At 44.8% G+C, this 24024-nt stretch overlaps 2 protein-coding genes across 2 annotated transcripts; both read right to left on the bottom strand.

The window, feature by feature from the left end:
• Nucleotides 1-4271: 4271 nt before the first annotated feature.
• Nucleotides 4272-14397, bottom strand: LOC117006635 (keratin, type I cytoskeletal 23-like). Its single transcript, XM_033079180.1, has 8 exons — nucleotides 13829-14397; nucleotides 10325-10407; nucleotides 8866-9022; nucleotides 7274-7435; nucleotides 7057-7182; nucleotides 6095-6315; nucleotides 5396-5421; nucleotides 4272-4765 (listed from the first exon to the last, which is right to left on the bottom strand). The coding sequence occupies exons 1-8, from the start codon at nucleotides 14375-14377 to the stop codon at nucleotides 4662-4664; spliced, it is 1428 nt and encodes a 475-aa protein (XP_032935071.1). The 5' UTR covers nucleotides 14378-14397; the 3' UTR covers nucleotides 4272-4661.
• Nucleotides 14398-17722: 3325 nt separating this feature from the next.
• LOC117006636 (keratin, type I cytoskeletal 15-like) lies at nucleotides 17723-22541 on the bottom strand. Its single transcript, XM_033079181.1, has 8 exons — nucleotides 21789-22541; nucleotides 21229-21311; nucleotides 20258-20414; nucleotides 19813-19974; nucleotides 19567-19692; nucleotides 19239-19459; nucleotides 18520-18545; nucleotides 17723-18018 (listed from the first exon to the last, which is right to left on the bottom strand). Exons 1-8 carry the CDS (start codon nucleotides 22338-22340, stop codon nucleotides 17945-17947), a joined length of 1401 nt encoding a protein of 466 aa, XP_032935072.1. The 5' UTR covers nucleotides 22341-22541; the 3' UTR covers nucleotides 17723-17944.
• Between the last annotated feature and the right edge of the window lie 1483 nt (nucleotides 22542-24024).

Here is a 24024-nt window from a genome sequence, read left to right on the forward strand (position 1 = left end):
ATAAAGGCAACATTTCTATTCTTCTGCTTCTGAAATGACTTTGTTAATTTTGCATCCGCATTAACCAGGAAGGCAGAAAGCAAAAATTTTCATTCTACAGATGTGGCTGTCGATAAATAAGGCTGAACCCCAGCAGTGTGGGGCCAGCTCCCCAGAAGAATGTGTGATTAATAGCACAAACCATGACTGCATTACCTCATCGCACACTTCTTCCAGGGGATCAACACTTCACTTACCAAAGCTGCCTATTGTAATACACCTTAATAAGTTTTAACATTTCTACGAGTGAAATGAGCTGTGACTCATGCCCTGGCTGGAGTGCAGTCAAGGCTCTTGGAAATCATGCAGAGGATTATTCCGTGCAGGACTGCCTTAAATGGCAGGTGAAACTGCGAGGAGCCGGTTGTGAGCACTGATGGTTTCAGCCTCCTTTTATAGGCCAAGTTCCTGTATCTTGTTGGTTTGCAGAAGTATTGTTGCATCATTCACTTAGACTGAGAAATGCTGTTCTCTCCTGCTCATGTTTCTTTGCTATCCTTTTCCATTTATGGGAAATAGAATTTATTCACTTGGAGGGTGTTGTTTTTATACTTTATATTTTTTCAAATTGTGCTTTCTTTGTGCCTGGGTCCATCACTTGGTGTTGAAATGGTGCTTCTGTGTGTATGGAACACTGGAGGAGAACAAATACGAGCTGGCAGAGTTCAATCAGTTTCAATACAATGAATTAACAAAGTCTTTTTAAAGCCATACATCATCACAGTCCTGAGTATTTCCTTCCTTTCAAGCCACTGCTCTGAAATCAGAAGCAGCACCACCTGTGCTCTTACAGTCTCCCAAATACTGCAGAGCTGCCAGAGCTGCCAGCACAGGGCTTGTGCTGTACAGCACTCATTTCACATGTCAGGCTGTTGGCACAGGTGCATTGAAGAACATCATCTGAGTATGTGCAGGGTCCTGACCAGCCATAAACACTTGGAATGAATCAATGGCATTATCTCTTCCGAGCCATCAGATACTGACAGGATGCCTGTGAGTGGGGAATGGCTCTTCAGGAAGTTGTATTATCTAATAGCTGGGCTAAGTAGAAGCTGTGAAGTGATGGATTCTAATTTAGTGGCTCTCAGTGACTTTCTTTGCAGCCTTGAGCGAGTTGTGTCATCTCTTTTTCCAATTTCTCAGGCAATAAAAGGGGAATGATAATAGTGCCCCCATTCATTATCTCCCTGACTTCATCTCTCAGCATGGTGTGAGAATGTGATGTTAACAGTGCATGCAGGTGGTAAATATTAGCATCATTATTTATTATTTAGGGTGCAGACCCACCCTAAATACATTAAGGAATGCATAGCTTATCTACCAGAGCACAAATTCAGAGGTAATGAGTAACCACCAGATACAGGGCACACACGGCTGGTGACACGGTGTCACGAGCTGTTCAACCAAAAGGGGATCTGCAGTTGTGCAGAGCATTCTGAAGCTGTGAAAGATTCCCCAGAAATAAGCAATTTTTTCGAGGAACAAACAGATGTGGTGTAACTCCTACTTGTATGCTTAAGGACTAATTGGTTTATTCCACTTAGTAAAAGACACTCAAATGGCTGTGTTGGAGTTGTCAGTGCACGATGGTGTCAGTAACGGAGTGAGCTGTGAGGATGGTGCTGTGAGCTCTGCTGGTCTGACCTGTGCAGCAGCACAGGTGTAAGAGAAGCTTAAAATCATCAGTGGTGGAGTGGAGTGGGAATTCTGCTCCCTCTCAGCAGGAGAGAACAGGAATTCTGCTGCCTCTTAGCAGAGAACAGGAATTCTGCTGCCTCTCATCATGAGAGAACAGGAATTCTGCTGCCTCTTAGGAGAGAACAGGAATTCTGCTGCCTCTCAGCAGGAGAGAACAGGAATTCTGCTCCCTCTCAGCAGGAGAGAACAGGAATTCTGCTGCCTCTTAGCAGGAGAGAACAGGAATTCTGCTACCTCTCATCAGGAGAGAACAGGAATTCTGCTGCCTCTTAGCAGGAGAGAACAGGAATTCTGCTCCCTCTCAGCAGGAGAGAACAGGAATTCTGCTGCCTCTCAGCAGGAGAGAACAGGAATTCTGCTCCCTCTCAGCAGGAGAGAACAGGAATTCTGCTGCCTCTTAGCAGGAGAGAACAGGAATTCTGCTCCCTCTCAGCAGGAGAGAACAGGAATTCTGCTGCCTCTCAGCAGGAGAGAACAGGAATTCTGCTCCCTCTCAGCAGGAGAGAACAGGAATTCTGCTGCCTCTCGTCAGGAGAGAACAGGAATTCTGCTCCCTCTCATCAGGAGAGAACAGGAATTCTGCTCCTTCTCAGCAGGAGAGAACAGGAATTCTGCTGCCTCTTAGGAGAGAACAGGAATTCTGCTGCCTCTCATCAGGAGAGAACAGGAATTCTGCTCCTTCTTAGCAGAGAACAGGAATTCTGCTGCCTCTTAGGAGAGAACAGGAATTCTGTTCCCTGTCAGCAGGAGAGAACAGGAATTCTGCTGCCTCTCAGCAGGAGAGAACAGGAATTCTGCTGCCTCTTAGCAGGAGAGAACAGGAATTCTGCTCCTTCTTAGCAGAGAACAGGAATTCTGTTCCCTGTCAGCAGGAGAGAACAGGAATTCTGCTGCTTCTTAGGAGAGAACAGGAATTCTGCTGCCTCTTAGGAGAGAACAGGAATTCTGCTGCCTCTTAGGAGAGAACAGGAATTCTGTTCCCTGTCAGCAGGAGAGAACAGGAATTCTGCTGCTTCTTAGGAGAGAACAGGAATTCTGCTGCCTCTTACCCAGCAGCTCTTGAGCACAGCTGAGTGTGACATGGGGAGCCCATCTCATCGCTGCATGAGGGGACACCAGGGCAGAGTAAAGCCAGAGCATCGCTCAGGAATGTGAAATAAGGGCAGGCGTGTTCCATAAAGCACTTCAATTATTTGCTTTTCCTTCTTCTTTCTTGTAGTTCAGCACAATAACGCAGCACAAAGCACATACTTTCCTTTGATGTAGAAATAAAAGGATACTTAAAAGTTTTTATAATTATTTGTGTCACAGCCATGTGGCTCTGCTGTGTACATCTGATAAATGACCATATCTTTAAATAACACAGAAAATTGTTCAAGAAGACCTGGGCACATTTTGTCCAGATGCTGCAAACGCCAGGTCTGGCTTGTTAGATCTGGTAAGCCATAAGGAAGGACACTCTTAATTAGCCAGGAGTTACTAATCCTGTATTACAAGTTTTACCCAGTTTAAAGAAACCATTAGGTAATCCATCCAATGCTTTTGGGATCTCTTTGTGCAACAAGGGTGGAGAGTTGGGGTGCGGGGGGCAAAGGGGGATCAGGAACTGGTTGGAACATGCCAGTAGCAGATCACTGTATCACAGAAGTGGGTTTTGTTCAGTTTAATCTGCATTTCCTTCGAGATTTCCCCTCTTTGTGAGGCCTGTTTCAAAGCAAGGCAGGTGAAGGAGCCCTTTTGTGAGAGCCCGTGGTGCTGCGGATGACGGGACACGGTGACAATGTCGCTCATGAATGCGACACTGCCCTGGACACGCAGGCGATTACTTTGGAATGCAAATCCCTGACACACTCATTATGTTCCATTTGGTCTCTCTTCCTTCTGCCTCACACTCTTCCTCATTTAAACATCCTAATGACATTTCTCTTTTCCTTGCCCAGATTTTATCTCTGTCAGGGTCTGCTGCTGGCTCGGGCATTGTGGTGACCCGAGAAAGGGAGGCAGCCTGAGGCTGGCTGGGGCCAACAGCTCTCCCTGACCTTTGCATGCAGGACAAACACCACCCTGGCCTGTCTGCAGAACCCTTCCACAGAGACAGTGGACATTCATTTGAGACCAAATAACTGAGATTTTCTGAATTACCTGGGTCATCAAGAAAGAATGAGTGTCTGAAAAAATCTGAGGGAAAGCTGTAAAGACAGTGCTGGAAAATTTCTCTCAAAGTGAAGAATAAAGAAACATTTCCAGAAGATTATTTATAGTAAAGTGACTTTGCAACACTCCTACTTGTAATGCTGTTTTAACTGGTGACATTGAAAAGTTGTATATAGGGAAGTTGAATAGTTATGCTCATGTAAATGTCACCTGTAAATCGTGTCCCTTCTTTTCTTTTTTTTTTGTGTTTTCCCAGTATTGTCCCTCCTGAAACAATGAGGTTTTGGCTGTCCTGAGCCATGTCAGTGACACTATCACAGTGAACTGGGGATATGTAAGGGAAAGCAAAAAAAATCAAATATTCCAAGGACCAGAACAAATAATGGATAAAAATTTATTGGCTATAGTGAGGTATATGATGAGAGGCATAAGACCAGGAAAAAAGTTGAGAGATTATTCCCCTTAAATTACAGCTAATTTGCAGAGCGATAACTGAATCCCAGATGGATATTCCTGCCCTGGGGAGATGTGCACAATACATCTGTCACTAGCTCAGCCAGTCACTTTAATTCAACAGCTTTTCTTCAGCAGTTTTGGTGACTAAAAGCTCTTTAAACTACCAATGTCAGCTATACCCAGCTGTGTGCGGCACTTTGCAGGGTCAGGCTGCAGCTCATTCGGGAAGTTCACTGCAGGGTCCCTGCTGCACACACGGGGAGCCAGCCCAAGGCTCGCTGTTCAGAGGGAGCTGCCGGTGCCTGGCAGAGCTTTCAGGCTTGTGGGGGGAGCTCGTTGATGGTGGAGGACACCACCTCCCCGTTCACGCTGTCGTGAACAATCGCTTTGAGCTTTCTGTTGCTCAGCTCAGAGTGTTCTGAAAGAAAAGAAAGTTTAATTAGCCAAGGAGCAACGCTGAGACGAGGTGATGCAGAGAAAGCCTCATTTACAGCCATTTGCTTGCTGCCTCCTCAACCAAGTTTTCTCTGCTTGTTTTCCTTCAAGTCAATATTTGTTATTGCTCTGTGTGAAATGTGCTGCCAGAAAGTCACCCTGGGTCTGGTCCAGGTCAGAGCAAATGAATAACAAAGGAACAGCCCAGCCAATGCAAATCCAGCAGATTATCCTGGATGTCTGCAGGTCATGCCCATGCCAAAATATGAGTTTCCAGACATGCAGATTTTCGGTTTGCTCTCAAGCCCTAACGCTGTTTTAGTCTCCCAGTGGAGTCTCCTTGCCTCCTCACATCCCAGGAAAGCTTCAGTCTGGAGCCTGAGCTGTGGCTGTGTGTGACTGGCAGGGCTGGGGCTCAGAGCCCACTGGGCTCTGCAGTGAGCCCTTCCCAGCAGCCAGGAACCGCTGAAATGCTGCTCAAAGACCTGTGTGAGCCTGCCATGCACACCGTCCACACTTCACTCAGGTGAGCTTCAAATTGCCCTGACTAAAATTTGATTGGAAATGACAGTAATTAAAAGTCACTACAGAGAACAAAGTAAGGAACTTTTACCTTTAGTTTCAGATTTTCTTGCTGTCCTGTGAAGATAATGAAATAGAGAGAAAATAATGTTACACTAATGTCAAGAAGTTATTCATCCCCTTCTCACTGTTTCTAAGGAGACCTCATCCCACTGTGAGATAAAATTAAAAAAAAAAAAGGAAAAATAATGATGTTTTTATACCATGTGAGCTTTCCCTTTGGTAGATACTCTCACTGGAAACCATCTCTGGGCACACTCACTGCTGCTCCCAGGAACAGGGTCATTGGCTCACTGTGTTCAGAGTTGCTCTGGTTGATCCCAGTTTGGTTTCTGACAAATAGCCTCACACTTGGGGCCACTCTGTCCTGCCTGCCTGAGAGCTGCAGTTCTAAAGGCTGCTGATCTTCCTTTTTGACTTCATACAAATCAGATGAGAGAATAAAAACGAGGCCAGTGTTCTCCTATGCTGAGATGGCCATGCTGTGGGAATGGAGAATTTTACTCTTTTTTTAATAAAAAGTTTTATTAATTTAAGTAATCCAAATTACATGGATACCAGTGTCTCTGCACTCTAAGCGGCTCTGGCTTTTTATTATGATCCGTCACATTAAAATACCAACCCTTGATGTACTTTGGGACTCACAAGCTTTGATTAAGCATAAACAAACAAATAAATAATCCAAATATGAGGAGTCTCATCTGTTCCAGTCGGGGCAGCTCTGCCTTACCCGTCAGCATTCCCTTCCAGCAGCAGGCGGTACGTGGAAATTTCCTTTTCCAGGCGCGTTTTGATCCCAAGAAGAACCTTGTATTGGTTATTTTGCTGCTTCATGTCATGCCGAACCTGGCTCAGCTCCTCCTCACACCTGGAGATGATCTGCTGCATATTTTGAAGTGCAGCAGCGTAGTAATTCCGAGTGTCAGCCAAGGTGTCTTCCAGCATGTGTTTCTGACCGGGCAGATAATCCCAAGACCATGATTATTATTTATGTGGTAGATACAACACAGAAATACCAGCAAATTTGGTCTCTAGCTAGAAGATTGCAAAATTAAGGCTGTGGTAATTTAAACACTTATGCATTTGCATAACTATTCTTGTGAAGGCAGCAGAACCACAAAGCTGTGCCGTGTGTGCATGAGAGGCAAAACTGAGTCATTTATCCCTCCCATATCCGTTCTGCTCAAAGCTCTGCTCCTGAAACTGCTGTCTGTCTGTCCCTTCTGCATGAACTGTCCAGAACTGCTCCAAAGCCTCCAGGTCTCTGGGATGTGAGCTTTAACTTTTGTAAGAGCCGTGTAATATTTGTGGAAGTTGCCCACCAATACTTTTCACAGTTTGTGCATTTCATGCCTGATAACAGGGTTTGTAAATATGACCTTTGCATTCTTTGTGTTACTGTCTGTTTGCTGGACACAGATTCTTTCCAGACCTGGAGTCAGCTATTCCCTCTCTTCTTCTCCTCATATTTTGTCAAAAGAAGAGACATAAATTTTTCACTTCCTGGTGGCAGTTGCTAAATCTATTTTGCATATTTTGGCAAAGCTGAGCATGATCTAAATTCCACTTTCCCTCATACTTTAACAACTGCAATAAAGTTATGCTAGGCTGTGGATTTAAATGGAGAATTGGTCCATGACATCTGAGAATACATGGAATGAGTGAGCAGCCCAAGATGTCTGCAGCAGATACCTTACTAATCTGTGCCTGTAGCTCGATGTCCAAGGACTGCAAAGTCCTCCTCAGCTCCTTGATCTCGTTCTCGTTGCGCTGGATCTGCTCGGGATTAGGGCTTGCTGCTAGGGACATTGCTGCACTCTGTGAACATCAGCAAGACAAAAGCTCTCAGACTCTGCTCAGGCAGGTCCAGCCACAGGGGGGGTGGAAATGAGCAGGGAATAGCTCTTACCTGTTCTTTGTACCAGTTGTCCAGGCTTTGACGATTCTTTTCAATGATGGCCTCGTAATCTTCTCTTATTTCTGCCAGGATCTTGCCTAAGTCTGCAGGGGGGGCTGCGTTTACTTTGACGTTGACTCTGAAGTCTTGTGAGGAGCGATTTGCTTCCATATCCTGTTCATGTGTTAGCAGAGGGAACAAGCAAACTCATTGATGGAAGTAGAAAGTTTTAGAGAGCCACAGAATCCCAGAGAGTTTTGGGGGATAATTGCTATATATATTAACATTATTTTAAAAATGTATATATTTATAATACTGTGGTGTGACTTAAACCAGTGACATAGTTGCTTCTGTGGCAGAACTCAATAAAAAACATGAGAAGATATTTTCATAGAATGTTTCTGGAAGAAATGGACTCAATGAAGAAGCACTGACATTTTTTATTTATTTATCTATTAGAAACCCAAAACCTTGATGAAAATCTAACAGTAATTTCATCTTTCTTACCCTTTATGTTAATATTTATGGAACTATAACTAAGTTTACAGGAGAGTAATGTAAAAGTTCTATGTAATTGTTAAAGGAATAATTGGATTAAAGCATATAATTACTGTGTAAACAACATAATTACAGGACCAGTCGGGCAGGTAGGGTAACATTCCTTTCTGTGTAGCACAACCTTCTGTGCCTGGTACCATTTTCAAAGAGCCCAAGCAAAGGAGCCTTTTGGGGTATGACATCATGGAATGCAGATCAGCTGGACACAGGGATGGCTCTGCTTGTCCCCTGTGTCCAAGAACTCTCCTGGGCTGGAAGGGGGTCAGCCTAAGGCAGCTGCCCCTACCCCTGAGCAAGCCCTGGGTTTTATTGGCTGCTTTAATAACCCACAGACACTGAGCAGGACGTTTGGTCCGCTGTTAGGTAATAACTGCAAACACCAGATCAAGCGAAACCAGCGTGTTTCAAACAGTGGAATTATAAATGTGGGAATAACAGAGAGCACTGAGTGAAGCTCTGGAGAATTCAGAGTAGTGTGGCTTTTGAGAATTATATAATTACTGTGCTTAGGATTTTGCAAGAATGAATAATTTTGCCTGACTTTACCAACCATTGTTTTTAATTTTGATCCTTTGAGAATCTGAAATCTGTTTTGCTTAGCTCACCCTGTTCTGGGTGAGCCTGCTGAGTTTAGAGGGGGCCTAAAGAGATCCCTTCCAACCCTCAACCCCTCTGTGGTTCTGTGAGTATGGGAAATGATATATTCAGAACTGAGGAAGAAGTCTGTGATGACTAAAACCCGGCAGCACTCTGTGTATTTATATCTAAGTCTTTCTGAGAACATTTCTGTCCAATATGTCAGTTATTATTAGCTGTGTGTGACAGATGGGTGGGAGAGACTCCAGCAATCTGTTCTCTCTGAAACCCCAGTGTAATTGGTAAAGCAGACACAGACTTTTTGCCTCACCTGAGTCTCATTGGCTGCTCAGAAACAGGATTAGGTCCTGAATCATCAATCCCACTTACAGATTGTGGGTCTTACTCAGTTAATTACACGGTAGTAAAGATTTGTGCGATAGGATTTTACCAAGTGCAACTTTTTCTACCTCCTCATGGTCTTTCCTCCTGAGGATGTGCTCTTCTCTCAAGCCTTCAATTTCCATTTCCAGATCTGTGGTAATAATGGTCATGCCATCGAGCTCCTTCCTCAGGTTCTCCACATCCAGCTGCACTCCCTGCCTGCGACACTTCTCGGCTTCGTATCTTTATGAGCAAAGAGAAGACACAACGTGCATGTTGAGAACTGCCTGGTCAGGCTCTTGTAGAAGGAGAAGTAGAATTGCTTAGTTTATGTAGGGAACTAGAGAGAACAACCAACCAACCAAACCAATTCTGTTTCTAACATACATTATTTAAATATTTTTGGAGCAGTTTTAACAATAAAATGAGTTTTATTCGTTTTCCTTTATCCCTAGCAACTCCTACTATATGGTAGGAAATAAAATTTCTTTTTTTCACTTCCCTTTTTGCATGTTAACATTCACCAGGTTGTGAAGGCTTTGAGAATACAATTCCCTGAAAACAGTATCAGCAAGCACTGATTGCTGTAGTTTTTCCAAAATGGCAACTTTTGAGTCCTTCAGAAAAACAAGAAAAATGTGATGGAAGCCAGTTACTGACATTCCTCTCTAACCTCCTGCAGTGTCTGTGGTGAGCCAAGGGCAGGGAGATGCTGCTGTGTCTTCCCTTGGGCTTGGGAAGCACTTTTGCTCCTCAGCATCTCTCCTTTTAACTCCAAGTTTTGTGGGCTCTATTGCTGCTTCTCCATTCACCCAATAAACTCAGTCTGAGTCCCATCCCTCAGTGCAGTTCCACTGGTTCCTTTTATGGCACTACTGACTGATAATGAAAGACTGGCAGTGCTCAGGGTTTCCAAGTTTGTTGCAATTTTACCAAAAGCTGTGATATTTTTTATAGCTGAAAGAGAAATCTTCCTGATTCCTAAGAAGTCACTCACAGAAACATCAAATCTTTTCCTTTGGAAAAGGAAAGTGTTCTGTACAAACATTTTGTGTTTTTAGATGATCTGAGAACTCTGTTTCAATGTACTGAAAATCAGACTGCACCAGCTCAGTTAAAGTGCACAGGACTCCAAAGCAGAAGCTCCACAAGGACAGGTGCTCCCTGCAGAGCTGGGCAGAAGAGGTGATAAGTCCAGGAAATAGATTTGGGCTGGACTGGGAAGTGCAGTGCTTAGAGGGGGTAATTTGTAATCCCAGATGACAGTTTGAAGTGCCTTTTGTCACAAGCATCAAGTGTCTGCTGTCAAACCTGCTCGTCAGGACCTGCACTAAGTATCATAAACAGGGTGACTCAAAGCTCTTCAGAAATCATTTGTGGGTTTTACATACTTTTGGTTTTTTCCCCCCTGTTCTACATTGTTTTTATTCTTCTACTATCAGCAGAAAACCTCAGTAAAATCACTTCCTTATTGGATTAGCAAGAAAAGTAGTGTTTAGTTTAATCTTCTTTCAAATCTAATGAGGAAACCAAAGAAGAGCTTACTTGAGCCTGAAGTCTTCAGTTGCCATGTTAGCGTTATCAATTTGTAAAAGGATGCTGGCATTGGTGATCTTGCTATCCTCAATCTGGAAAACAGAGAATCCAACAGGAGGGTTGGTGTTGCCATGGGGTGATAGTAAATAATCTGTGCTGGTTTAGCCCCTTTGCTGCTCATAGGAAGAATCTAAATAGTGGAATTCCCATGCTAAGGAGACCATAGGAATAAAAGCAATTCAGTTTCCTGATTCATATAAGTGTTTTGCAATTTTTTTCCATAATCTTACTTTACTCTTTTTCTTACTTTTTTTAAGGATATGAACCAGGAGGCATCATCTTATTCCTGGCCAGGTAGAGGATATGAATTCCATTACACAAACTTCATGGTCTGTAACAGAGTAACAGTCACTGCCTTCCTCTGGTTTTCAGAGCAGATTCTGATCCTGTTCAGCATTGCTGACAGAGCTGCCTTGGGCATCTTTAGGGCAAATTTCAGTGAGAACCATTAAGCTGTGTCTGAGTACAATCAGAATACTGGAGTTAATGTTGTGCTGAAAGCAGCCTGTGCATGAACACCCAGCTGAGCTGGGGTTGTGATTTACAGCAGTGCTGGTGGCAGCCACCCACTGGCAGGACCCTCAACCCACCACAGGCTTCAGCCTGGAGTTACATGCACAATTCTGGTTGTTCTGGTCCATTCAGTTGTGCACCTAAAGCTGCTCTGAATCGACCAGCAGCATGGAGTGATTGATACAGGTGTCCGATTTTGCTTTGGGATCTGAAAATCACCCTAAAAAGTGCAGGATGAAGCACAATCTCATTCCTTTGGTGCACTCGGCATGCACTTAAAAGGCTCATGTGTCCCTGATAACATGGAATAGCTTTTAACTACAGATCTGAATGCAAAAAGCTCAATATTCCCTGCCAAATCTTTGAAAGAACTCCAGCAGGAACTCATACATAGTTATCAGGAAATCACAAATACATCGTGTCCTTTTCTAACACAAAGAGAAGTGTGGTTGTGATCCCTCAGCATCCACAGAGCAAACCAAGGGGCACTGTTGTTGTACAGAAATCATTTACAGCACTCTACACCTTGTAGTAAATTTCCCACACCTCAATGAATCACAAAGAAACAAGGAAATGACAGAATTCTCCTGAAGTGTCAAAGGTTCAGAAGGTGCTGCGGAATGTTTAACTAATCTGCTAACAGACTGTGCATTCCTGGGCAATTAGCAGCACCTCGGATACTGCCCTGGGACACGATCAAGGCCAGCTCAAGAACTATAACAATGCCCTGAATGCGTGGCTGCCTGCAATCTGGTGACAGAGAGGAGGCAGTTCTTGAATCCAGCCTTGTAGAAAACAACAAGGCAACGAGAAAACAACCAGAGTTCTTCAGCTCTGTACTGTGTACAGAATCGCTGTGCTGTTCTCTGGGGGATCTGAGCACTCATCAGTGCTTTGCCCACTGCAGTGTGGCCTCAGTGGCTCTGCAGCCAGCAGGGATCTCACATGTGCCACTTATCTCTTCACAGTCACATGGAATTCCTTTCTGCATCCACCGTGAACGTGGCTGTGTCTCTGGTACCAGGCTGCAAAGTGTCAGCTTCATTAAAAACTCCCACATTATTGTATAGGAAATACACTCCAATTTCTTCTGAAAACAGGGATTTCCCAAGAAATCCTGCACTGACTTTGCCTCTCATATCCTTTGTCCCATCTCCTGGAATGCTCTGTAGATCACTGTGCTTATTTAGCAGCACAAGGTGATGAATGAGACAGTTCCCTGAAGAACAGCTGCTATTTCATTGTGTGTCTGGGCTAGGATGGAGTCAGGCTTTCCCCAAAACTTGTTGCTCCATCAGGCATTCATTCTGAATCCCGGTATCCAGGAGAGTGTGGTTAAAAAATGTAGGACTCAAATGATTATATGCCTCCAAGTTCAGACAGGCAGCATATCACAGACATTCTGGATTATTGGATACAGGACCCTAAATTTAGTCTAAATTTTATTTTAGGTGCTAAATTAGTTTTACCTTTTAAAGCAACATTTAATGAATTTAATTATGGTTAATAATTAGATGCTATATTTTCACTGGTTTTACTGGCAGACATGCTGCTAATTGCAATATTTTATAGAGAAAGTAAAAATTCTGGGTTCAATCACTGAATTGTCACCTGTAAATGATCCTTTCCTGGCCTTTCCTTCCACATCCAGGACAGCCACCAGCCTCCAGGTGTCTGTGGCCAGGGACAGCTGTTTAAGGGGTGAGTGTTTAAAATAAGTGGTTTGGGTACAACCTATTCAGAAATGAGGGCTTTAAATGATGCTGGCCCAAGCAGCATCATGGTTTTATGCTTACTGTCTTCCTAAATCTTTCTGATTTACTAATTCCAAACCAACCTGAACACATGTATGTTCTTGATGAACAGGTTTTTATTTCTCTTTCTGTTAAAAGGAAAGTGCCCAAGTGCCAGGCCTGGGGACAGTGACCTTTCTTTATCCTTAAAACAGAAATGGGTGATGACAGTTCTGGCTTTCTGTACACAGGCTGTGGTCCGAGCACTCATCTACTGCCTGGAGGCAACACTTTTAGCTGTGAGCGTGGAGTTTGATTAAATCCTTGGCCCCAATCAGCAAAGATGTGAATTAATACCATTTCCAAGCCTTTTTAAAAAGAATTTCTCAGGATCTTGAGAGTGCCAAGTAATTGTATTATAAAAAGCGGAGGGCAAACGACAGCATTGCTTTTGGAAGAGCTTTGGGTTTTGCCCCATATGGGTATGTAAAGTTAATTACACTGATTAGTCACACAGATGGTTACAGTGCTAAGGATGTTCATTATGAATACAGATTAATATTATGCTTAAATTTGAAGACACGTGAGTTTGGGAGATTGAAAGAGTTACTGTTGAACATTAATATTAACTACTGGCAGGAACCAGAAATTCTCCTTTTAATTATAGTGAAAACATCCACAAGGAATTTGTCACTGCTATTTTCTTAATTACAATGAAGTATTTTTCCATCTGATTACATAAGCTCATTGGTCCCAAAACTCCTGTAGTTTCATTGTCTGCTACCACAGGAATCAAAGAGCTGGAATGCCCCAGTCTGTCTGGAGACAGCGGCAGGAGAGAGGCAGGCTCTGCACTCCTCCTGCTTTGTAATTTGCTCAAGACCTGTGCAGTCAAAAAGACCAAGTTCTGCCAGCTGCAGTTACTCAAACCCCAGTTTCAGTACAGAAAGGAGCACTTGGCAGCACTTGGATCCCTTTATTCTGCCAGTCTCTGCAGAATCCCCCTCGCCCCCTTCCAGCTTTTCTTGTACCCAGTCTCCTCCTTGTGAGCACAACGAATGTTTATGCCCAGATCCTGGAACTACCTTCCTAAGGATTTCTAACATTTCAAAGCTTTTATTTAACTTCTTTAAAGGAAAGCCATCAGCATAAAGAACCCCAATTCCTTAGAAGAGCACAGAATGACACAGTCCCAGCTCTGACTTACCTGTCTTTGCATGTCAGTGACGTTTTGTTCGTACTGGTTGAAGTCATGCCTCTTTCCATGAGACTTTGTCCTGTGCCACTCTAGGATGCAGCTCTCCAGCTGAGCGTTGGCTGCTTCTAGGGCACGGACCTTGTCCAGGTAGGCAGCCAAGCGCTCATTCAGGTTCTGCATGGTTTGTTTCTCATTCCCACCCAGGAAGATGCTTTCCCCATAGTGCTCGCCGAAGCCTCCCCAGGGTGCCCCTCCTGCAGCCAGCCAGAAGGGTCTGGCAGAGAAGGAGGGATGTGTGCTGCTGGCACCACCATCTGCACTTGACGCTCTGTAAGAAGTTCCTTGCTGGGCCAAACCACACCCTGAACTACCCCTGAGGGACCCAGAAAAAAACTGGAAAGGGCCTTGGCTGGTGCTCATGCTTAGCTCTGTGTGAATCGAACCCCAGGTTTGGCTGTCTAGCACTGAGCAGCCTCTTCGCCTTCCCTGAGCAGCTTTATGCCTTTTCCTGTGGGAGTTTCCCTTCGATGAATGACTACAGCAACAAGATTGTGTCATCACGAAACGTGCTTCCTCTTGGTCAATTCTGAAGCATTTATGAGCCTGCACGCTGTTGTTGTTTGGAATCAGCTACATACCGGGTTGCTTTCCTTTCGCTTGTTTGGGTTTTTTTTTTTTTCTTTTTCTTTTCATATGATAATAGTGAGGTGTGGCCAAAATCCGTAGGTGTGGAGCAGGATCAACTCTGCCTCAGACTTCTCTCTAACCCTGTAGTTAGTATGTTTTATTTTCCTGCTCATGAAGGGAATAAATGGGAAGCTGGGGCAGGGATGGGGCTCTGCAGATACTTTCTGTGGTAGTTCTCAGGCTGTAGAATTCCAGAAACCCGTGGATCCTCAGATCTGTGGATTCTCAAATGCAGTCCATCCTATCAGCCACCAAACAGCTTCAGCCTGTGGCAAACGTGAGGCTTTCATGAAGTCATCCAGCTTCCAAACTAAACCTCCAGTCCAGAGTCACTCATGCCCAGCTGTTCCCTTCTGCTGCCCATTTCCAGGGGAAATACATGAGAATTAGATACTTTCATACTGATTTTCTCATGATTTGAGGTGCAGTCCTGGTTCAGTGGTCTTGTCTCAATGGGGAGCAATGCAAAGATTTCTTCTTGTTCCCAGCATTAATACTACTGAGATATTTATCTTAGTTATAGAAAATATTTACACTATGAGTTTGTAACAGCACTCAAAAGATTTAAGTGATTATTTCAAGCTGCCAGCTCTAAAAATTGACCTGACAATCATGCAGGAGTAGTCTTTTCTCAAAAGTCTCAATAATTTTCTGTATCCATCAAACAGGGAAGGGTCAGGGGTGGCTGTTGCAGATTGTCCTGTTCTCGTGCTTGTAGGGGGTGTAAATTGGGGAGTGGTCTCGTGGCAGCTGCGGGGTTTGGTGGGTTTGCCTTCCCTTGTTCTAGTCCATGGCTGAGGGATGAGATCGAGGGGGAAGATCTGGGAAAAGGCAGGAAGCTGAGTGGGCACAGCTCTCCCAGAAATGCTGCAGCTGCTTTCCTTACCGAGGTGAAGGTTGAACCCCTTCCCCAGGGCGTGCCCTGGCCCTGCTGCCCATCCTGCCCGGTGAGGAGAACCTCATGGAGCAGAGTTACACCAAGGGATGTGATTTCCCCCGTTTGTCTCATTTGGAACGCTGCAGCAATACGGATTTGTTGCACTCCAGCTTCCCTGGTGCCTCCTGATTCCCGAGGGAGCAGCATTCGGGCTCCTCCTTGCGGCTCGGGCTCTGCTCGGCACCTGCTCCTCTCCTTTTCCCCAGCTCCCTTTACATTGAGCACATGCTCCTCTTTTTCCTCAGACACTTCCTGCTGTAGAAATCCTGTTCTTTCTAACTGTTTGGGGAAAGAAATCGCTGAAAATTGGGTTTTCCAGTTTGGCTCTCCCCAAATATTCTGCTTACAGCCACCATCCATCCCTGCAGCCCTTCTGCTGGGGAGGGGGATGAGCTTGAAGCATCAGACAAAAACTGAGGTCCTAACTTGAAAATAACCCCCAAATTATAATGGAACTGATGACATCCAGCAGATATCACCAGATCGGAAATTTGAGATTGAATTTTCAATTTAGCAATTTAGTTCATAGACACTATCACACTGAGATGGAATTACACACAGATGTACAGAATAGAATGTGGAATAAAATGAATCCTCTGTTTCACCTGAAATTACTCCATGGCATTCCCACCCAGCCTGGCAGTGAGGCTGGCAATGTGAGACATCACAGATCCTCAGTCCTGGAATTACCACACGATGAAAATCAGAATTGTATTTTCTCTTGAAATTAATCCAAAGTACAGGTGATCTGGGACATGGAAAATGCTTCCCCTGAAGCTCAGCCTTTCCAAACTGGAACAGATGCCACACAGTTTTGATCCACACATGTTGAGGATCAATGAAAAAGACCAAACAACTTATTTAAAACACTGACATGACTCTTTGTCAGGCTGCAGTGCTGAATTTGGGGTTAGTCACCTCTTTAATCCAGAGCAGGGAATGGAAGTGACACTCAGGGTAAGGAAATGAAGTGTTGTCAGCAGATGGCACCCTTGGATGGGGACTGCTCTGCTCCCTGGAGATGGGCGCTGCTCTGCAGTCCCAGCTTGCTTCAGCTGGGAATTGTTTTACTGAATTGGAACATGGGAAGCAAACTGAGCTGAATTTCGAGGCTGCAGTTTAAATACAGGCAAAATATTTTGACGACTGTATTGTACAGGTCAATGTCCTGCAACAATCACTGATTGATTCAGCTCCTCCATGTGGAATACAAATGGAAGGGCAGCTGCCTGTGGCTGGAGGAATTCCCTCTCTTGCTGTTTCAGTGATACAGGCCATAGGCATCAAGGTTTTGGATCAGGAAAAAATATCACTTATACCATTCGGTTTTCCTCTCTAGTGGATTGTGATGTTGCTTTGCTGCAGTTTCCAGAAACTCTTCCAAACTCCTTCCAGTGGGAATGCCAGCAGGATTTGCATTTCTTACAGCAGTACAAAGATCTCATGGCCAAACTGGTGATGCCAGCAGTGTATATTTCTTTTTCTTAAATGTCAGAAAACAGAAGACACAAAAAAAGCGTCTCTAAGGAGCTTGGAAGGGAAATAAAAGATGTAATTCTAGAAATGATATCATTTTTGCAGATACCATTGTGTGGATTGAGTGTCCAGTGATGGGGCTAAGGATGCCTTTTCCAGCCACATTATGTGAGCAAAGCACAGTGCTTAGGTAACTGCTTTGTGCCTCTGGGGTTCACCAGGCTCTTAAAGGTTTATCAGCATCCCTTCAGCTCCACTGGTGGGGGATTTGTAGCTGGGACAAAGTGCTGTGGCTAAAACAGCGGGACAGCAGTGACAAGGGCCAGAGATGTTCTTCCTGATGGAGAAAATCAAAACAGTTGCAGCAAACTCTGAGCAATTTGTTTCACCTGGACTGTGCCTGCTATTTCCTTAGGAGCTGAGGAAATTTGCCTTGGTGCTGTAGGTAGTGCAGGAACACAAATATGTGCATTTTTCAGAGATGCATTTTATTTATGCATGAATTGCAGTCCCATTGTGCCCTTGGAATTAAGAACAAAGATCTTAAGGATTATTTTTTTTTATCTTCTCTGTTTTTAACTGATACTAGCTCCAGATAGCTGTCAGAATCTAAAGGCAGTTTAAAAATAATCATAAAGATGGTGATGAATGGACAGATAAGGTTATTATTGTGATTGCTGTTGTTATTCCCAGAGTATCCCCTGGTTGGGTTCCAGCAGCCCGTGCTGGGAGGGGCTCTGGGCTGTGTGTGGCAGTGCCACAATGGCTCCAAAAAACACCACTAGACTGGATTTATTTGCAGAAGCAGAACAGAAACTTTATTGTTAGGACACAACAGAGCACCAGCAGAAAACAGGCTTGGCATCTCCAACCCAGCCAGCCAGTGCTCACACAAAGTCAGAGCAAATCTAAGGAAAGACATTCTTGGATACATTCTTTTGATTTGGGGAAGTGAAAGACTCTTTCTCTCAGCATTAGCCAGTGTGGAGGCTGCACTGGTCCACGGGGGATTCAGTATTTCTTTACTAGAATCTCCTGTCACGGGTAGAAGTAGATTTTCCATCATCTTCTGCACCAGAGCGCAGACCTCTTCCAAATGCTGTTGTAGAGGGAATAAAAAAAATTAAATAGGGAACAAAAAAAACCAATAAAATCCTGCCAAGACCCTGAGGAGCTGAATGATGAGGTTGTGTTTGTTTGTTTCCTCACAAGATATTTAACATATCAAAGGCAGAATTTCTTTATATCTTATCCATTTTCCCTCCAGGTCCTCATCCAGAAAACCTTAGGAGTGCACATCAGGTATGGATTTGGAAGTATCTTGTGTGTTATGTGAATCAGCAGAGGAACTTAGGAATCTTTGGGAATTTGGGTATTTTAGAATTCCATGAGCAGTTCATGCAATCATTTTGGCAATCTACTGGTTTCAAAAATGCACACAAAATGAAGTATTATATTTTTGTCTCTACATGATACAGAACATGCTCATTGTGGGGAGAAAGGAATGTGTGGTAGTAAGAAAAATCCAAGGCTAAAAGGTTGATTAAATCCTATTTTGCCTGTTCATTTCAGCCTCTCATTAAATAAAAATGTTTCTTACCATCCTTGGGGTTCAGTCCTGTCAACCTGTAGAAAAGAAATATTTGATTAATGACCATTCCTGACCCTGTCCCCTGAAACCATTTAGGAATTTGTGTGGGTTTCACACGGCTGCTCTCAATGGCTGGTTCTGAGGTGTGCTGTTACTAGAGGTGGTGTTAAAGTGCTTTCAGCTTTGAAATCCACCCCTATGTACTTGAGAGGGAATGGGAGCAGTGGTCAGACCAGTTCCTTGTCCTGAGGTGTCTCCTTATACTGCTCCTCTCCTCAGAATGCCTCTTCTAGAAACTACATAAGGAGCTGATTCCTCCTCAGATAGCAAAAGTAATTCCATGTATAGATCAGATATGAGAAATGGGCATGACAATGTAGATTTGCTAAAGTTAGCTGGAGTCTGTTCCAGGCTCTTTTCTAGCTGGGGATACTGGTGTGTGAGGATGAATATTTTCACCTCTGGGCACAAATAGAGAAAACCAGGAGCTAAAGAAATACAGGGAGCAGGTTTTGGTTGTCTTAGGCTGAAGGCTCTAATTCCAGTGCAACCAGAGGATTAAGTGAGACATATATATGGAACCTGGTGCCTTTTGTAATTCATCATGCCACCAATGCAGATTTGAGCTATGACAGCACCGGGGACTCCAAAGGCTCAGCCCCAGCCCCTGCTCCACTGATTGTTGTCACCCTTATCTGCCCATCAGAGAACTCCTGACAGTGACGTACTGCGAGTCCTGCCCCTCCAGCAGCTGCCGGTACGTGGCGATCTCCTGCTCCAGGCGGCTCTTGATGTCCATGAGCATCTTGTACTCCTGGTTCTGGCGCTCCATGTCGCAGCGCAGCTCGCCCAGCTGCTCCTCCACGCTGGTGATGAGAGCCTGGATCTGAGCCAGCTGCGCGCAGTATCGCCCTTCTGTGTCCCTCAGGTTGGCCTCCAGCCCGGCTTTCTAAAGAGCAGCAATGGCAGAACAGGTTAGAATGTTTGTCCCACGGAGGGGAGTGGAGGAGAGGAAGGGGACAGGGTGAGGCAGGTGTGTTTGGGGCAGCTCTGTACCATGCTGAGCTGGGACTGCAGCTCGATCTCCAGCCCCTGCAGGGTGCGGCGCAGTTCTGTGATCTCTGACTTGCTGGTCTGTATCTGTTGGGTGTGGGTGGCAACTTCACGGTTCAGCTCATCGGTCTGAAAGGAAAAACAACTGTTAAATCACATACAAGTGTATAAAAATCAATCATTTTGAGGAAGGGAGGTGGGGACCTGCCAGGGCAGTGCATGGCTGTGCTGTTCATTGTGTGACTTTACCTGAGTGAAGAACCAGGCCTCAGCATCCTTACGGTTCTTCTCAGCCAGAGCTTCGTACTGTTCCCTCATCTCAGCCAGAACTCTGGTCAGGTCGATGCCAGGAGCTGCATCCATTTCCACATTGACTGTTCCACTCAGCTGGTTCGAGTACTCTTTCATTTCCTGCATGGGCAGAAGGCAGAGGACACTGAAAGATCAGGCTCCCTCCTCTTGCACTGCTCCTACCCCCAGCAATCCCTGCTGTGGTACACACTACCAGTGCTATCAAGTACCACAGATGGAACACACATCAAACACTCATCACATTTTCTCTCTCATTGCAGCTTCCCCACTCTCTGTGTACTCACACAGGACACATGTATTTACATGTAGCTTACATATTTCATTTACAAGAGACAAATTCCACATGGGAATGATCTCCTCCCTGCACTGCCAGGACTCTCACCTCCTCATGGTTCTTCTTCATGTAAGCCAGCTCCTCTTTCAGAGTCTCAATCTGCATCTCCAGGTCAGCTCTGGACAGGGTCAGCTCGTCCAGGACCCGGCGCAGGCCGTTGATGTCGGACTCCACGCTCTGGCGCAGGAACAGCTCGTTCTCATACCTGCAGTTCAGAAAAGAAACAAGCACTGGAACGTGTCCAAATTTGTATTTGACACAGCTATAAAATGATGACATATAGGAGGAGCAGTGGAATGTAGATGAAAACATACAGATTTAGAACTAAAAGCAATAAATCAGTTTTTTTCCAATGTCCAACTACGGCATAAGGAAGCAGACAATCTGTATGATTTTGTTCCTGACACTTCACCTTGCAGAATCTAGTCGTGATTATCAGCATCAACAGAAACATTGTCACACAGGACAGGAGTTTTGCAGTGTCCTCCCAGATTTGGTGTGTAGGAAAGCACAGGTGGGCCAGGGACATAGGAGGGAAAATAGAAACCTGCAGGTGCATTGATGCAGGGAAGGCAGCTGCACATGGACCTTTATCATCTGCTGTATTTACAATGCATTTATCATCTGATGTACTGCTGAGCCTGGGAGCTGGAAAAGCCCCACTTTACTCTAAATTTGAGACTCCAGCAGAGAACTGCTGCAGCCCCACAGCAATCTCCTCCTGCCACTCGTTTCCTTCTGAGGGAAAATCCCACCTATTCCTGCCTTCTTTCCCCTGTGATTCAGGCTAGTAAAAATATTTAAGTATCACAAAAAAACCCGAAGACATTTATATATATCTGATCCTGCAAACAGCTCAGTGAATCTGACTGTTCTGTCAGGTTTATTCTCTGAATTGGTCCTTCCTCAATGGATTTTGCTTGCCAGGGTGTTTTGCATCTGAAGTTAGTAAAGAAAAAACTGTTTTGAGAGAGTGAAGACAAGCAGAGTGAAGACAAATGTGTTCCAGGTGAACTTACTTCAGCCTGAAGTCATCAGCAGCCAGCCTGGCGTTGTCAATCTCCAGAATGACCCGGGAATTGTCAATGGTAGCAGCAAGGATCTGGCAATTAAAACAGAGAAAGGTTCCTGTGAATAAAATATCTGAGCTACATTCCATGAGCAAACCAGAGGTCTGTGATACTCTGTGCAACACAGATTAGAACCATAACAGGGAAATGTGTTTGTACAACACCTGATCTTATCTGTAGCCAGGAGAATTATCTTTCCAGCCTTTGAGGCCTACCTATCACATTTTTTACTATTTAATTCCTGAATAAATATATTGATAATTCTAAACACATTTTGCCAACTTTTACTGCAATCATTTTAATTTCAACAAACATCACATTGTCAGGATAAGATAGCTGGTGTTTAAATTGAGAAGAGGCTACTCTTTTCTACTAGAATGCTCAGGACCTGAATGCATTTGGGATGAGGAATTCAATACTTTTTTATCAATCTTATTTTAAAGACATGGAACATGCAGCTCCATAATTCTCTTGCCTGCTGTTAACTCCTCTACATATGAATGTCGTACCTTGTCTCGGAGATCTTCAATTATCTTGTAATAATTGCTGTAGTCACGGGCGGGGCTGGTGGGAGCTTGTTTCTGGTACCAGTCTCGGATTTTCACTTCTAAATCTGAATTGGCCTCTTCCAGGGCTCGCACCTTGTCCAGGTACGAGGCCAGGCGGTCGTTGAGGTTCTGCATGGTTATCTTCTCATTGCCAGAGAGGAGGCCATCGCCGCCACCAAAGCCAGCACCGAGGTCAAATCCTCCACCAAAGCCAGAGCCCCCTCCAAACCCACAGGATGCCCCCCCTCCAAAGCCAGAGCCCCCTCCAAAGCCACAGACTGCCCCCCCTCCAAAGCCTCCTCCATAGCTGCCCCCAAAGCCACAGCCTCCTCCTGCAGAGGAGACGTACCTGGCCGAGGAGATGGAGACGCCGCGGCCGCCGGAGCCGCCGTGGATGCTCGGGGCCCGGTAGGAGCCTCCGGCACGCACCGAGGACAGGCGAGAGCTGCTGCCCCCAGCGCCCCCAAAGCCGCCCCCGTAGGTGGAGGAAGAGCTCACGAAGGAAGTGGCCATGGCTGAGGCACGAGAAGGAGCAAAGGTCAGTTTTGCAGCTTGGCAAGAGAAGATAGCTGTGCCTTCACTGCCCCGGTGCCTCTTTTATATCCTCATGATGGGGTGTTGGGAGACAAACCCCACTGCAGCCCTCCCTCCAAAATTTCTCCTCCCTCAAGGTGAGGCCAACTATGATGACATTCCTGACAAGCAGAGCTGGCAGCACATCGCAGGGGCTTGGGGTTTCTTTTTTTAATTAAACAAAAGGCATGAATCAGATGATGTTATTTCTTCAGGCTATAGTTCTGAAACTTGGAGTTTACTTCTCTGACATTTAAGAATGGAAAAACAAAGTGAGTGCTGCCCCACCCACTTGCCTATTTACAATGCTCACCATGGCTACCTTCAGAAAATCAACTTTTTCTAAAAACAAGGCTTAAGTAAAATTCTCCTTTTGTTGAAAAATGTACAATCATCTCTTCATCTCACCGTTATTCCTTCTTTTTAATCTGCATTTTTCCCTTTAAAATTTTGGAATTGAGTTAGAAATGTTCTTATTCTTGATCTTTTCTTGAAACTAATATTTAGATTTTGGAGTCTGAATTTTTAGTACAAAGAACATCTATTCATGGCACTGTGTGAAGAACAATCAGCATCCATCAGTGTGTAAGGGAGCATGGAAACAGTAAATTTTTAAATTGTTATGAAATAGTCCAGAAAGGTAACACAGATTGCAACAACTCAGTTAAAAGAGTAGGTGTGGGAGGACTGAGATCCTGTTACTTTGGAAAATGTAAAGAGAATGGGTTTAAGATAACACTGTTCTGATAGCAATAGGTGTGTTTAATGCCAGTGTGCACGAGGAAATGGAGTAGTATTTGAAAATAAGTCTTGTGAAACACTCAGAGAAGTCATCTTAATCCTTCATTTAAAGCAGGAGTCTGAACCAGAAATACTTTACAGAGCTAATAAATTACCAGTGAAATTGAGGAATTCAGCCCTGCCTGCCCTGCACAGCCCGGGAAGGCAGATGTGGGAGGTGTGAGCAGCAGAGCTGCCCTGCTGCCTGGGCTGCCTGGGCAGTGTGGCAGCCAGGACTTTGCAGAGAACCCTGCACAACACAGGCACCTCAAATAAAGCTTAAATAAGAGAACTGAAATGTTTGCTAAAAGCATTGTAAGAAGAGCATTGTTTTTAGCACAGTCTTTGACAGAGCAGAAACTGAGCTTAGAACTCAGGATGGGGATTTTGGACAACCCAAAGCTCACAGGAGCTGTTGGAATAAACCAAGGTGGTTTCTGACATTTGTTAATGCAGGAGCAGGGAATGCACAGCATTTTCACTTGGAGAGGGAAGAAATGGCAGAGCCCAGCTGAGATGTTAATGCAGGAGCAGGGAATGCACAGCATTTTCTCTTGGAGAGGGAAGAAATGGCAGAGCCCAGCTGTGATGTGCCCTCCCAGGCTGGCTCTGGGCACGGCCACTCACCCCAGGCTGGGCAGAGCACACGGCTGGGTGTTCACTGCTCTGGGAACGTGTTTCAAACTGAACCTGGCCCTTTGCCACAGCCCTTCAGTTTTGCTGCTGGGCAGATTAATGGTCTGTGTACCTTGCCAGATCCCTGTGTCTCCAAGGGTTGGTGGCTCAGGAAACAAGTTCAGACAAGCCCTCCTGAAGATAAAAAATTGTCAAATTGTCTTAAAGA

The sequence above is a fragment of the Catharus ustulatus genome, chromosome 23 (assembly GCF_009819885.2).
Source record: "Catharus ustulatus isolate bCatUst1 chromosome 23, bCatUst1.pri.v2, whole genome shotgun sequence".
Classification (NCBI taxonomy): domain Eukaryota; kingdom Metazoa; phylum Chordata; class Aves; order Passeriformes; family Turdidae; genus Catharus; species Catharus ustulatus.